This window comes from Geospiza fortis, unplaced genomic scaffold (assembly GCF_000277835.1).
Source record: "Geospiza fortis unplaced genomic scaffold, GeoFor_1.0 scaffold666, whole genome shotgun sequence".
NCBI lineage: Eukaryota > Metazoa > Chordata > Aves > Passeriformes > Thraupidae > Geospiza > Geospiza fortis.
The window spans coordinates 1,043,367-1,060,411 of NW_005054470.1; the positions used below are offsets into that span (position 1 = coordinate 1,043,367).

At 36.3% G+C, this 17,045-nt stretch overlaps 1 protein-coding gene across 2 annotated transcripts in view; it reads right to left on the reverse strand.

The window, feature by feature from the left end:
* JAKMIP1 (janus kinase and microtubule interacting protein 1) overlaps positions 1 to 17,045 on the reverse strand; it is a 144,540-nt gene that overhangs the window by 45,507 nt on the left and 81,988 nt on the right. For both annotated transcript variants that reach the window (XM_031062839.1, XM_014309939.2), the window contains exons 5-9: positions 13,672 to 13,881; positions 12,913 to 13,032; positions 11,015 to 11,161; positions 10,264 to 10,404; positions 7,058 to 7,117 (exon numbers count right to left, since the gene is read on the reverse strand). In XM_031062839.1, the coding sequence (XP_030918699.1) occupies positions 7,058 to 7,117; positions 10,264 to 10,404; positions 11,015 to 11,161; positions 12,913 to 13,032; positions 13,672 to 13,881 (678 nt within the window). The remainder of the gene's footprint in view (positions 1 to 7,057; positions 7,118 to 10,263; positions 10,405 to 11,014; positions 11,162 to 12,912; positions 13,033 to 13,671; positions 13,882 to 17,045) is intronic.

The following is a 17,045-nucleotide window of genomic DNA, read 5'->3' on the forward strand; positions in this document are numbered from 1 at the left end:
AGGAAAAAGCAGCATTGCACTGCAGATATAAAAAATTTTACACAACATTATCAATTAAATGCATGCTTAGAGAAAGTTAGAGAAAATGAGTAGCTAGTGGAAATTAGTACAGTATCATTTGTGAAAAATGTGATTTTTTTTTCTAATAAACATAGTCACAGAAAGCAGCATATTTCCATGGAAATTCAACTGTTTAAAAAATTGTTTATAAATTTAACTAGAAAAAAAGGTTTTTAACTGTTATAAATCAATAGAAAGCATAACTTCTTACACCACACAAATCCAACACAATTTCAGAGAAGCAAGAAAACTGAAAATATTTTTTTAAAGGGTGTTGCTGAAAAATGGATTCAGGTTATGAAGCAGCCTAGACAGAGAGGGCAGTGGAGAGTGGTGGCTGCAAGAAGATGAAGAAAGATCTCTACGTGTTTTGCCACTGCTTGATACTGAAGCACAGATCCTGATGTCACAGTTTGCTGTTTGGGTCTTTTTCAAATACATGTCAGAGGTTGTCTATGAGAAGATAATAGCTTGTTGATTAAAATAGCCATAAGGATTAGAAATTATCAGTTGTTATTAGCTCCAAACATCACGAATCCTACATTTCAGCAAAGAATTGTTATCAATCATTTTAATTCAAGGTACTGAAAAGTTTTAACTATAATGCCCTCTCTCATGATGATTTCCAAATACTGATCTTTCCTTGCAGTTTTCCAGACTTACCTAACCTTAGAGATTTTTTTTTCCAGTATATTTACATAAGTATGGCCTTCTCTTTCTCACAAAGCCCTAATAATGCTCACTATATTCTTTTGGTTCAGCACAGCTCTCATCAGCAGTCAAAATACTCTGTTTTGATTTAAGAGGTACCAAAAACTCAAGCCTGTAGGTGTGACTTTTTGCCTGCATGCATGACACCATGTGCTCCATTGCCTGGTCACCACAGACCACCAGGTCACAACCTCATCACTCATAAGCTGAACAAGTCCATAATAGTTTCACAGTACAGCTAATTCCACTCAAACTGCCAAATGCAGCTCCAAGGTCATGTTCTGAAACACTCAACTGCTTCACTTAAGAAGACTCCTTCAAACAGTACTTAAAAATTCTCATTCAGAAACCCAAAAAGCCATATCTTTTCTGAACAGACTGTGTGTATCCATATGCATACAGATAAATATGATGCAGCACAAAAGGCAAACAGCTTCCAAACAACCTTGAGAAACAAATTTCCTTTTGCAAGCTACTAGACCACTACTTTGTGAATTCATAAGATCACAGTTATAGTGCCACAGTGCTGGAAGGACATTACTCTTTCCTCACTTGTTCAGGAAGAACTATGATCTTCCACCAGGCAGAGCTATGTCCAAGGTGCTTAAGACAAACAGTTCCCTGGGATAATCTAATCCTTTCCTCCAGCATTCACCAGTTCACCTTTCTGCCCTACTTAACAAAACAAAGGGCACAAGGAATAGGTTTAAGCTCAATTCTAAAAATACAAAGACTTATCCAGAAAGCTAATGTATTTACTCTCACTCAAATTAAAACCATTTCAGAGTTCTCTTTAAGTTCAAAGGCTTACTAAAAAACATAAGGGGTTATTAGTCCTTAGGAGATCTGGTCCATCCAGATCTTCTTCCCCATGGAATACTGGTTGCACCTTACAACCATGTAACGGTAATACTAGAAATATTGCAAGTTGAAAATAGGGCTAAAGAAATGGTGCTACTTCAAGTTGTAAGGAAGACAAATTTACAACCTGAGTAGCCAGCACAACTCACTCTCCTGACTCCAAACTGATCTGCAGATACAGTTTCATAAACAAGAAGGTACATTTTATGGAACTAAAGATGGCGGGTAAAGTAAGTGTCAAGTCTTGACTTTGCAAAGGCTGGCAGAAGGGACTTGCAAAAGATGGAGAACAAATCTCCAGTTTATTATCATATGGCACAGAGATCACACTACCATAAGGGTCAGCAGTAGCTGAACTAAACTACCTACCTACGGGATTTTTTTGCTACATCTCTGCTGTACAGTCCCTTTCAGGTAACTCAGGTCAAATACATGTCTTCCTTTAACCCTGCATGCACACGCCCACCCATGCCATTTCAAGAAATGAAAACAAATTAGCAAAACAGCAGTGATTTTGATTTTAAATAAAGGTATATAGGCTGGAGAAAATATTTAAAGCAATATCATTCTTGTGAAAAATAATTTGACCATTTCACTTGTAGCAAAAGTAGGGGGAAAATATATACATATCAATAAATAAACCACTTGATTATTAGATATGAGGGAATTCTGAAAAAAAAACCCTTAGTATTTCCCATCACAGTAAAAAAACCCAACACTTAAAGGAGAGTTAAATGTCAGAAGCTTTTAAATGCTGTAAAGACTACCTGTAATATTTGGAGTTCACAAGTGAATGATTTATTTTTAAGACTCCTTCATTTTTAGAAAAGCTGTATATTTATCATTTTGTGAAGCAGATCTGTTCCATAGCAATAGGGATAAGGTATTTAAATTATTGTATATTACCTGCACATGTATGAATTGCTTCATGACATAATTATAAAATAGCCAGTTTTACTGTTGATCATCTAATATCTGAAACAACCAACTACAAGAACTGATTCACAGCAAAACCAAAACAAATTAATTCACAAGGGAACAGTTGTAGAGAGAAAAAAAAATAAAAAAAATACTCGAACAAAAGACATGTGAGTGATAAAGTTGTAGTTAATAAACAATCAATAAAGCATCAATAAATATATCAACTCCAAGGGAGATTCCACACATGCCTCAAAAGTTGAACCACAATTGTTTCTGAAATGCATACAGAAATGCACAATACTCACTGGATTTTTGTACCTATATAAACCATGTTATTCAAGTTTCATTCAAACTTTTTTAAAAATTGGAACATTCTGAATTAACAACTTAGAGATTGCTTTATATTTGTTTGCACATTTCTTATTTCTAAAACACAACTTCTTAACTGAGAAAATAGTCATGTAAATTGGAGAAAAATTCTGATTTGAATTCTAATTTCCGCTGACTACTATTAAATGCCATGCATTTAATAGCAAGTATTTTTCATGTGGATTTATAGCGATGTTTTCACATAAATTTAAAGTAAAATTATGCATTAGGTCTTTGTAACTCAAGTATTAATACTTCTACTGAATTATGGTGCTCAGTAAACATGAAAGTTTAGGCTCCTATAAATCAATAGTGACACATAAACTACATTATATGCAAATTTCAATATAATCTGATTTCTCTGTTGGTAAAGTAGTTTCATTTTACATTTAAATATCTCATTTTAAGAGATCTAATCAAACATGATGAAAAAGATCCAAGATACATTTCCTTGTAATGCAATCAGATGTGCTCATCAGTAATTTCTTACCTTCATGTTTATATGTCATTTCTTGGCAGCCAGAAAAATAAAGGCACACCAAGGCACAGAGGCAGAGAAAAAAAGAAAAATATAAAACAAGAAATATGAACTCCATCACACCAGTGTGCAGGCTTTCAACTATGGCAAATACAGTTCATTTATTAAAGCTTAAAAAAAGGCACAATCCAGAGAGTCCTGCAGTTACCAAATAAGCCGGGTAAATATGTCTTACTTTCAAATGCATGACTCCATCCATCATGGAGTGAATGTACCTCCATTCCACATGTCAAAAATAAACAAAATATAAAAAATACTGCTTCTGAAGTTTCTTGGCTATTTCACAATAAAAATTGAAAAAAAAATTAAAAAGCACCTTGGAAAAAACCAGGTACCTGACTATATAGTCACTAATCACTCCTCTGAAGACCCTGCAAGCACATGGGCTATAATACCCATCCCAGTTTGCTGCTCCTTTCCTTGGGGAGCCTGAACCAGCTGCCAGCATTGTTCCATGGACTCCTTGGGAATTAAAAGAGTGCTCAGTGAAAGCTCCAGTAGCAACAGTAACCTAGTGCACCTACAGAGCTGCAGAAGTAACACTGATAGCTAATTACAAAACCAAGAAATACAGAATTGTCAGAAGCTTCTCAGCTGAACTGATGTTCAGGGCTGTAAAGGCTACTGGCAAATCATTCACACAAGATGCCTCAAAGATGGAGGAAGGCATTCCATGGATTCTGTTCCAGATAAACAAATGTCAGGAAAATACTCATTAGAAAACAACCACAGACTCATTAGAAAACCACCACAGACTCTCTGCAGTCAGACCATCACAGGAATGAAGGAAGCTGGAGTCTTAAAAGCACCCATTTAAGAAAATCTGCAACAGATGAGTGTAAATCTTCACCCTGGCACCACGTTCCTCGTTATTAGAACAAAAAAAGGAATCATTCTATACCTTCCAAAATGAGCTTATCTGACTATTTTCATGAAACCTCATTCTAATGAATTATTTCCTCCTTCACTTTGTCACAAGGAATGGGACACATCTGGAAATAGATACAACTCACCAGCCAAACTTGTTAGTTCACTGTGTTAACCCTAATTTTACATTTAACAAACCTTAGAAAAGCAAAGCCAAAGACTTAGATCAGCAATTTCTTTTTCCAAGGACAGGTTAACATATAATTTCACTACTATTCTATACAGGTTATATAATCTGTATGAGATTAAAATCCTGTACAGATAATAGCCAGAAATACACTAATGCTGTGCATGTCTACATATAAAACAACTCATCTTAGACTGCTTTTATAGTCTGTGGAGAAAACCAGGCAATTTTAGGCCAAAACTCCTATGTCCTATTTAGATATCTACTTCCAACCACTTTATGTTACCATACAGATGTCTGTATCTCATGTCCATTAGTGACATCTAACCAGCATTTGCAACAGTTGGATAAATAAATTCCACAATTTTCTTCTGGATTCCTGATATAGGCTGTAAAAACAGAGGTGATGAAATGGCAAAATCCCAGCTCATCTGAGTGAGCAACTCATTCCACATAGATTGTTTAAATTAATGGTGGGAAACACAGCTTCCTTTTAGGATTTTGATCCTCACAGGATCACACAGGTGGCCTGGAAGGAAATCAGCCAGGATTGGATTCTTAGAAGTTAACACCAATTGCAGTTGAACTATGAGTCAACGCTGCATATAAATGTAAATACGGGTTTATCCATTGGCAGGTAATGGCACAGTAGTATTATTGATTACTTCTTACATTCCTTAAGGAATTAGCTCATTTAGAAAGTTTAAATACAGTTATAAATTAACTATATTAACTAGTGTGTATATGTGGTGTAACTACTATAGTACATACAATCCCATTCACTCTTCTCTCATAACCTTCTCTTTTTTCACTTGTTTTTGTTTTATAGTCCTGCTTTTCCTTTCAGGAGATAGCATCACATAGAATTTCAAATGGTCACCACAGCCACTGAAGAGCTAATGGATAGGCGATGGAATAATTTGTAGCAGAAATGCCTGCTATTGATTAATTTGTTCTTTCTGATTTTTATACCCTTTCTTTCTTTCTTTTTATACCCTAAATAAGAATCACACCCCTACTAACTCTGCTGCCCATACACATACAATTCTTGCAGTATACTCAGCAGAATTCCCCATATTATCACAGTCTTAGCAAACAGAAAATAGCATTGCCACAAAATTTTTAATGGTTAATGCCCATTCTCTCCAATCCTTGCTTTGGTTGATAAGGAAAAGAAGAAGAGACCACAAAAGTATCAGGTTGCTCAAGACACATCAGGTGGCACCTGCGTCAGCTGAAGTTCTACTAACACAGAGCACTTTCAAGACATAAATGCATATTTATTGAAGCTTTCAGCCTATGGAAATTCTCATCACTAGTTACCAACATCTAAAAATTGACTTAACTAGCTTTGTTTCATGAGGAATTTTACAATTTAGCAAATGATCTTACACATTTGACTTACAATCAGATAAAGGCCAATAATTAGAGAAAACTATAAAAAGTACAGTATAAGTTACATACATTGATATATATTTACTTTTGCGTTCTTTTTTTAAAATCCCTCTCAAAACGCAAATTTCCAGTTACACTACATCAAGAAAGAATGGTTTACAGTTGCTGCAAATATATTTGGCAGGATCTATTGTTACTTCTGATTTTTTTCTTTTTTTCCTATGTAAAAGACACATCATTATTAGAAACAGAATTTGAAGAAACTACCAGTGAAATAGAGAGTCCCAAAGGATAAATTTTTCAGAATATAGGCATTAGAGTGCAGAGCAATAAAAAAGCACCACCTGGAGGTTACCAGGAATAGACTATGCAGAACGCACTGACACAAGGCACCCATTTATAACAGAATATATCTTAAGCTACTATATAGATGATAATGATAGCTCCACTCTTCATTTCCATTTTTTCCCCTCTTACTCCATTTCCCACCTCCCACACACATGCTCCGGGCTGCTAATGTTCAACTTCACAAAAAACATTATTCAGCAAATTACTTTTAGCACATTACAAGAAACTTTAGGGTACTTTCTGAAGCAAAACTTCTCTGCTTTTATAATCTGAATTTTTGTCTAGAATCCTGTATTAGTTATTAACGCATAACATTTGGAATTGTCTTACTACTTGCATATCACATACCAAAAGATTATTTCAGTAACATGCCCAGCATGAGTTATTCTTTAATTGTGATTTAGCCCTGTGTTGGTACAAGTAGTTTAAAGGGGGTATGTTCTTTGAAACAGGTTGAATATTTGTCCTTTGAAATAGTAGTTGTTTCAAGCCATTAAATCATTATGCCTCGAGCCACTTGAATATTTAGGCTACAGTGGCTAAAAGTGTAGTTTTATTTTTTATTTAAAACAAACCCCAAAACATTATTTGTGTGAAGTATAAAACTCTTGAATTACCCTAAAAAATGAAGCACTTACCAGGAAGTGTCAGCAGAAGAATTATATGGATTTTTCTCATTAAGCAGAGCTTTAAATTCAGCCAGTATTTAAATTCAGTATTTATTTAAAGTATTCAATTCAGGCAGAAAGAGGTGTTGTTCACAGCAACAGAAATGCACGAAAAACCGAAGGTTTGCTCACCTTTGGAGGCTTCAGACTTTTCCTCCTCTGTTTTTTAGACCGCAATAACCGTTCTCTTTCCTAGAAGGAAAGAGAACATTTTGGTATGGGTTTGTTTTAAAACTATACTTAGATATGTCTAACACAGAGAAATACCATTAACATTTTCTTTAAGCCTCTGGTAAAGCTAACATGATGTCTTTATCCTTTTGATTAACACCATGTTACACCACACTGCACTGTAGCTTTATGCCTTTAGCAAACAAACCTTCAGCCACGCATTTGATGGGAAGTTGGCAAGAAAAGGCTTTGTTAAATACTGAGCACAGATTTCTGACAGTTCTTTTGACTCTTTTACCAAGAAGCTCACTACGGAAACAGAATTCAGAGTGTCACTCCAGTGTCCAACCATCCTGAAGCAGCAGGTCGGTAGCCAAAAATTAGTCCAGTCTTAGTAATTAAAAGTTATTATATCAGACATATTGTGATATACAAGCATGCATATGCAGATACAGTGTTACATCTGACTTATCCTTGTAGGGCAAAAGTCTCAAATCCAAAGGCACTCTCAGTCTCTGTCAGCTTAGTTGCTGTCTTTTTTCTACTCCAGTTTTGGTGCAAGATCACAATAAACTATACCATGACATTAGGAGGTCATGGCTGCAAATGCAAGATTTATGTTTGTCTAAATCCAAGAATACTGCCTCAAATTCCAAAGGAGAAGAGGAGGAAGAGAAGGTAAAAAAATGCAAAGGAGCAAGCCAAAAAAACCCCAACAACACAGGAGGCAGGTGCTCTGTCTTCTTGCTTTTTTCTGATTCTTTCCTTAGCTCTGCATCTTTGTCTGCAGCACCTCTATTTTTAAAAGACAGATTGCAGTTCCAAGCGCTTCTTTAGCAGTTATTGCTCACTGCATGGTATTATTCTATTCAGTTATTTGCTTTGCATTCAGTTCAGAAACTGGAAAAATAGGAAGCTCACAGTAGAAATCACAACAAAATTATTTATCAGCACATTGTTCCAGGAAATAAGTGTTGGAAAATGCAAAATAACTGAGAGAAATACAACAACTTACACAGCACCTTGAATACATGTGGTTTGAAAAATAAAGAAAAGTAATGACTGCCAAGGTAGAATGGTGCAGGTATTTCAAGCTGCAGAATAATATAACATTTTAAGCTTAAAAAAACAGACAGCTGAATTTTATACTGTTAAAGAAGAATGCTCTCTTCTCAGACATCCATTTAAGGCACATTTCCTGCTTTAAGTGGGGTATTCTGCCTCCCAAGCAGGTGTCCAAACAAATGCAGTGCAGAATGAACAAACACTTCCAAAATCCCAGTCTTCCTGTTTCTAGTCTTGTTTGTAAGAAGACTGCTTAATTGACTTCTTCAACATAAATCAAGCAACCAGAACAATAATAATGCCAGTTAGAAGCCACTAGGCATCTTTTGCAGTCATCTGAGTTTACCTTGACAGCTTTCCTTTTAAGAACTGACCAGAACACCCTGTTGTGAGAAAAGTCATGTTGACAAGGTTTTAACAGCATCAAAGATACCCTACAGATGACACTGTTAATCAGTTCACACAACCCTACTGCCTAAGACTACTGCTCTTATTTCCATGTATCATATTGCTCTCAGCTGGAGTTAAGCTGATTCTTTTTATATTAATCAGATATGGGACATCTGGGTCGTTCTTGGTAACTATGATACGTTTGTAGTCTGTAGAAGTGTGATTTGGGCCAGAAAAGAGAGCTCAAAAGCAACAGTGTGCAGAATTCCACTGCATTCACATCGAAGGCAAAGGCTCAGTTACTTTGTATTGGAACCAAAGAAGTGTCCTAGTTAAAAATTTAAGTAATTTCTGCAAGTGGAATAGTATCTGTAAGTAGGAAACGAAGCAAAAATGAAACAATATTTTAAAATATTTATTTATTTTACTTTTACACTAAACACAAGTTAATATTATTTGACCAAAGTCAGGATACAATATATTTCCTCATATCACTAGCTGAGACAGTAAAAAGAGAGTCCTCTCATGCCCACTTTGCACTGAAATATAAGTGAGATTTTATCTGCCATATACTGCACATCTAATGTCATATCACCATCCCTTCCTATGCAGTTTTACTTGGAAGCTAAAGCAGCATCACTCTGTGGACCAGACCCTACATCACAGCATCTGAGAAACATCCTACTGCTTGGAACACTGGGACACTGGGGAATGCACACAGACATCCAACTTTGGCACTGATTTCAGAGAAAAATCCTGGGCCAAAATCTCAGAGGAACTGCCAGGAACTGAGACAATGCTCCACATACAGTAATAACACACCTTCTTCTTTTTCCTTTTTGGATCTTCTATTTTTCTTTTCAATTATGTATCCAATTCTTTAATTTTCTACTTAGGCAGAAGGCTTTTAAATTCTTTTTATCATTTTGCAGCAGTCAGTAGTGCCATTTGAGATGTCTGAGTCTGCCTGAGTTCCAGATGCTGCTCCAGAATGGCAAGGGTCTCTCAGAGATTATGTGCAAATTTCTGCCAGCACCAGAAGGGTTTATCACAAATTGCACTAAATAGCACTAGACACCTCTAACACAACTTGAAATATTCCTCATCAAACACTCAAACACAACTTGAAGGGTTCCTGCAAACATCAAACACTGCAAACATCCATGAGCATCACCTTCAGAAGCCTTCTGAGTCAGAGGGCAGCAGCTGGGCAATTCTAATCCTAAACCATGCTGCTGCCTTTGGTTTGAGGAACCACACAGAGTTCTCCCCATCTTTTTAAAATACAGCTTGTATGGCCAGCTCAGCTAGAGATGCTCAACCAGGTGAAATTAATGACACCATGTTTCCTCCTTTTAGGAGAACTTCTAGATCAGGGGAGTGCTTGGGTTTGCATCCAACACATTTTAGTCATTAACTTTTGGAAAGCCTCCTTTACTCAAGTACCTCATTTGTTGACAGCCAGTTTTGTAAGTAAGGCTGATCATGCACCTTTTTTCACAAGCAGCTCTTAATAGGTAAATATTTTTAATACAAAGATTCATACACATTCCAAAAAAATTCAATCACTACCTGAGGAAAAACAACAACCCTTTGACACCAAAGTATCTCTATATCACTACTACAACTGGAGTTAAAACATTCCTCTCCAATCTTTAGCTTGCCTATAGATGTGTGTGCATGCACATGTGTATACCAGTCATAAACATTACCACTGTGAGATCATCAATAACATGCTGTTGTTCTTTGACTTGCAGTCTAAGGAATTCAATTTCTTGTTCCTCTCGTGTGCTGCTGAGATCATTCAAAGATGTGTGCCTCTTCAGTGCTGGTTGTGCAGATAACTTTTCTTTCTACAAAAATAAAAAACATAAAGAATGTTTTAAAGTGTCTTGCTGCAACAGGAGAAAAACTCTCCTGTGTGATGTAGCAACCAAGAATTCTTTGAACTCATCAGTGCATACTGCAGTACAACACAAGGCCTCTTTCAACAAAAAAAAACTCACATTCTAAATGCCTCTGTGTTAATCTCTCACATAAGATATTTTAGAATAGAATCAAAGAACAGTCTGGGAAAAAAAATTAGCAGACAAGTGAACTCAGTGATCTAGCATAGTGCATGCACTCAAATTCAGTTCTGACTTCTAATCATAAAAGCAGTATTTATTAAAGCCAATTTTTAGTCACAGCTTTTTACAGCCTGCAAAAACATTTTATCTATCTGGGCTCCTTCCCCTTAATCCGTGTGAATTGATACAACACAAAGCACATGCCACTCTGAATTTAGAGTATCAGTTTTGAGGTGTATTGTCTGCATTTGACAGTTGCACCATCCCACTGTGGGGACTGATGTGTTCGTTAGAATAAAAGCCTCACGAGCACTTCCAGCTCAAAGTTCCTGTGACCAATGTACTCTCATAACACAACGTTGGAGATGGTTACTTACCACAGATGGTTACTTACCAGCTCTACATTTTCCCTCGATAAATTTTTTATTTTCTCTTCCATTCTCTGGATACATTGTAACATATCATCATTTTTTTTGCTCATCCTCTTATTTTTTTCTACCAAAGGCTTCAGCTGACTTTCTGTCTCCCGAGAACGTTTCAGCTATAAATGGCAAAGGAACAAAGTTAACTCTGCTTTAGTTTACCTTTGAAGAAAGAAAAAATAGGTGTGTTTCCACTTGCTTTTCTTAATGCAGAAAGTTTAGCTCTTCTGCCAAATGGCATCTGACATACACCACTGCTGAACTAAGAACTACAGCAGTCCAAGCAAGTAAGATGAAACATTTTTGCATTGTCTGCCAAAAAAAACCAAAATATGGTCACTGGATTTTGCTCTTGGCAAACACTTATGATGATCCATAGTGATTTCTTTATGAACTAATCTCAATAGATATAAGCTTCTTGTGACCAACTAGGTCTCTAGACAAGTTGTTTTCACCATTTTAGCCATCCCTTAAGAGGAGGACACTCTTCCTCCTCTTAATGCATAATTAGAGCAATGAGAAAGTCAGCCAGAGGGCACAGATTCAATCTCAGCATTTTGCTGACATTTTCAAGCTGCTCAATTTTGCTCCTGTGGTTTTATAATGTTAGACAATTATGTGAAGCAAATTACTGCTCTTCCTTGTATTTGTGTGTATTTATTATTTCACTGTTTTTAGTTCATGAGTTGTTTTTTTGGGAAAAAAAATTTTCTCAGTCAAAAGATTTTTAAATTTGCTAAGTTTTATCTGGAAATGAGAAAGAGATCATATTTGTTTTCCTGAGATAAATTCACTGAGTATTTGGTTTTCTATTTCATTCTTGAGAAAACTTTTTTTCATAGTGCTTAATCACATGGCCTTGCTGATACTACTGATTTTATGTGTACTATTGTCTTATACTATAAAACCTGCTCTACATCTCTTTCAAAATATTTTTCTTATGTAACTGAATCTAGAATCAAGAAGAGCACTTGACTGAGTCATACATGCCCTCCATCTAGAGGGACACTGAAAGATACATTGAAATTCTTCTGCATTCTTCAGGGATGCTTTGAATTATTTAAGCCCACAGAAAGGATTAACAAGGAGGGAGATGTCAATGTTTCACAAAGATGTCAATGTTTCGCTCATCTGTAGGACTGACACATGGCACCACTTTAGACCTCAACATAATTTTAGAATCAGATATATAGGTTCCATCTTTTTAGAATGAAAAATCTTTTCTATGCCACTAGAATTAGGGCATTAAAGGACATGTGTAAAAATTCGTGCTGTGAAACTCACCTCCCATTGCAGTCAATGGGAGTTTTAACCATTAACCTCAGTACAAGCAATTAAGTACTGATAAAGGCTGATAAAATTAATTCTTAAAATTCATGTCATATCCTTTTTTGTGTAAGTTACTATCCCTCTTCTAGGATAATTTCACCTACTTAAGAGACTTCTCTTGAGAAATGGCAGATTTTTTATCACTAGCACAAGATAGCTTTTTTAACTCCTAGATAGCATAAGCATGTCACAGAGACAAATTTCAAATGGATGAATCAAGCAATTTAAGTGCATGGATTATGCATGTTTTACACAACATCATTACACAGTGCTACAGGCAACATACCACTTCATTTGATTACTATGACCCCAAAACAAATCTGTAAATTTTTATTTTTGTGGAACAGGAAAGATTCCATCCATGTCTTCTACGGTCACAAGATTAATTTGTATAGAAATCTCTGTTACATTTAGATATAATTGACTAAGGCCAACCAGGACTAATTCGTAAATTATTTATAACACTGACTTTCCAACATTAAATCTTTTGCCATAAAGATGCCCTCCCAGTCACCATCTGTGTTATTACTAATTAATTTACCAGTTCATTTCTTTCATCTGCTAGGAGAGTATTTCTGTCTTCCAGCTTTCTTATTACAGCATTCAGTTCAGCGATTTTTAACTGAAATCTCCGCACATCTCGTTCATCCAGGTGCTGCTCCTTTACATCAAAAACATACAGATTTATAGAATTACTTTTTAAAAAATATTTTACTGTCCACAGTTTAATATCATAGCTTAGCAACTGTAAGTTTAAAACAGACTCATACATCAGTGTCTGGAAAACTTACTATAATTAACTGAAATACTAAATAATAACATCCTGGGAAAATGCTTCATGAACAGCATCTTGTGAAATGCATGTAAAGTTTAAAAAAATATCTAGGTAAATAATATCTCATATACAGCAGGTTACTTCTCACCAGATTTTTTACCCCCAGCTAAAACAGTTCGAGTGTAAAGGACATAGATTAAAATCACATGGCTCAGTTTTTGAGAAGTATAGTACCTATTTTCTAATGGTTAAAATATTCCTCAATTAATGAAAATTTTCAGTGAGAAAATACTGAGGTTCACAGATCAAGATGACAGTGTAAATTCTGCAAGTTCTATATCTACATATTTCTCAATATTCTTTGCAATTTAAGAGGTCCAAGGAGTTTTTAAATCATTAGTAAAACAGCTTAGTGCAGCACCAGGCCATTTAACATTAATTCATCCTAGTAGTAACCACAAAACCACTGTGAACATCCAGGCAGTTCTCCAGAGCTGAATTTCAGAGAAAACTTCATTTTCTTACCGGACTTCCCATCAGCTCACTGATATCTCCCACTCCTGCAGGAAGCTCCCTCTTAGGACTACTGTGGTATCGTTCTGCCTCCTTCACCTGGACAAGCTGCTCATCCAAGGCTTCTTTCTGAAGGAGCAGTTTCTGTGTATGGCCTGCCTGGACACCAAGGTCCTTCTCCAGAGCCAGAATCACCCTGTCTTTGCCTTTTATCTCGTCCATCTGGAAAGAAATAATGCATGAAGGAAGTTTCTGTAATAACCCCAAGTGCTCACTGCATGCAAAGATACGCATTTGCAAAAACAAAGTTCTGTGTCTCTCAGAATTACACCAGCACTGAAACTGTGGCTGCCAAAAAGAAAATATATCTTCTCTGTAGTCTTTTTCTCTGTCCTTAAAAAAGGTTCAGCCTTCACTTGATCAAGAGTTTCCTTGGTCCAGTCTCAACTCAAGAGACAAACAAAACCAGAGGCAAACATGCAGTGAAACAGAATACAAGCCACTGAAAACATCCACTTCACCTGATACACACTTCTATACAGAGAAGAAAAATCTGCTTTCACTATGTTTCAGCAAAGAAACACAATTAGTACAAGATAAGACAAACACACCCTTTAAAACTCACCTGGGCTTTGTTTAAAGCTTGAGCCACAGACATTTGCCCCATGTTGACTCCCTCTTTATTAGTGAATATCATGTGTGGTGAATCTCTTCACAGACATTTAAAATTAGTAGCATATACATGCACAATAGTTAAACTTAAAATCTTAAGCATACCTATGTATTTTGTGTGCCCTTGTTATAAGATTCAAATGAGGACTAGTCTTTGTGTAGAAGGAAAAAAGTAAGTGCACACAGACCATTAGAGTAAAGGGTAGGAAGAAGGAGTTCTTAAACACGCTCTCTGGTTACTGGAGTGTGTGTTCATACATCTCCATTCCAAATAAAGCTCACTGCTCACAGTGATCCACTGCAGCTCTCATAGGATTTGTCCCTTGCAGCATCAGTGTGAAATTCGCTTTGGTACTATTCCAAATGCTAGAGGAAGTGACAATCTGAAGCAGTTACTATAGAAACAGATTTCTTAACAAGAACATTAACCATTAACAATGTATTTATTGGAACCTAGCTGTATCTCCTCCAGTTTACAAAACTGCTTTCTTGGCCAACATAAATGCATGGAATCTTGGAAGTCAATTTTATTTTGAAAAAATAAAATAATGAAGTAGTTAAATTGTATTTTTTGTTGTTTATTATATTCCTACATCCATAAAAGTCCTTTATGTCAAGTTACACCTAAAGAAAAAAGAAGGAAAAGAAAAAAAAGACATACTAGAAGTAATTTATAGTTCAAGGTGATTTACAGGATTAAACACAATGAGATTACATGATCAGATGCAATTTGCTTCTTCGGGATTCTTTTCTTAATCCTTTCACAATCTACAAAGCACATGAAATTAGTTTGTGTAAAGAACCTGACTGGCAGGGGATGGCTTGGCTGAACCATGATCAAAGGTAAAAATGTCAGATTTGAAGTGAATAAACTGGTCTAGGCTACTCTGAAGTTCTAACTGGAACCGATGAAGATTGGCTCAGATGGAGATTTCTTCCCTGATTTACAAAAGTTGCTGTGTCTCAACTCCTTGTACAGGAAACAAAAACAAACTTCCCAGTATGTCAACTCCCATTTGTGAGACTTCCAAGTATGCCAAAAAAGGACATGCAGGAAAGAATGCAGTTTTTATTAATGGAAGAATTTGCAACACGCAGGATTTCAGAGGGACTGTGCAGTGAACAACAATGACAAAAATTAAGCAGCTGCCTCATTTACTGAATGCTATCTGTCAGGCACACTGATCTATAAGGGAGCCCTGGGGAGGAAAAAATGTCATGTAACTAAATACTGTGGACAGTTTAGCTTTCAATTACGCAGGTGTTCACACTGAACATCCACATAACTGACACAGGAATCTGCCCAGGCAAGGCACACATTCAGTAACAGGACCCAAGCTTACATATGCAGCCCTAGATCAAGGTACCCAATTAGTAGCATATTTCATACTCTTCCTGTTCTCACAACTTAATGGTAAATGCAATGATATAGGCTTTAAGTTGGAAGAAAAAAGGAAAGCAACAATTTGGTTCTTGCTGAACTGACACAGAACTGATCCTTTGAAACAGATGTGACCAGTGCAGTCACACCCACGTCACCCTCCTCTCACACTTCCATTGATCAAAGCACACAGGCCCACACAAATTAGAAAGAAATGCCATGAAAGAGCATGGCTTTGAGGTGAGGGTTAAGGGAAGGCATAATTCTCCTCTGCTTTTCCTACTACTCTTTTTTCCTACCACAAAAATCTACTTGTGATGAATCTTTCAGATAAAAACAAATGCCTCATGTTTAAATCAAGCTAAAAGTCTTTGAAACACCGATATAATGAAATAGCAATGACTGCAGAGCCTTTTTTATTTTGGGTTTCTATTTAAAGTTACAGGTAGGCACTCGAGAACCTCTTACTCATGTAAACCTGTGCACACACACACACAAATACACAGAACACTGCAATAGTGCTTAGTTTTTAATAAGCACAAACCACCAGAACAAAGAATTTCTAAGGAACTAACTTACCACAAATTGACAAAGATGATTAGAATTGCATCAAGAGTGCCTCCAAACCGTGCTTCAGAAGCATGGGGGTCAGTACAATTGTGCTCTCTTCAAGGGAATGGTTACACCCTTTGTTCATCCAATGTAACTACACCGACCTAGTTAATGTCTCAATTTTCTTAAATCTACAGCAATCTCACCCAAAGACTTATCTTTTTCAGCCTTGCATGGTGCAGAGCAAATCTGCAGAGCAAATCAAATCATCTTCCTTGCCTGTTTTCCTAACAGAGGGCACAAACTGGTCCAGAGTGGGGAAAAAAAGGGAAGAGAAGTATTTTACAGCAATGCAATCTCCCTCAGTTCCATGCGGAAGATCTGGTATGTCAGGGGCCCAGCAGGCAATGAAAGAAGAGTCACATGACTAGGAAAAAGAGAAAGATGGTTTAAGTTTAAACTGAACATAAGCTGCCATAGAAGACGACTCTGGTTTACCCTAGTGTTATATATTCTGATAGTTGTAAAAGTTCAAAGTCTCCATGTCAGTTCTGTCCCACTGGAGAACAACCGGAGCCACAGTTTTTTACATGAAGGAAAAAAAAGTTGGCAGCATAAAGGCCAACCAACTAATGCAATTAGGTATGTATTTTAGACATATGTATTATGGTCTCTATTTTAGTGGGGAGAAGTATATCTTCCATTAGGCAAATGAAAATCAAAATGGATTAATTCAGTTTCCCTGCTGCCTCTATTTTAATCCATCACATGTAGTGGAAGC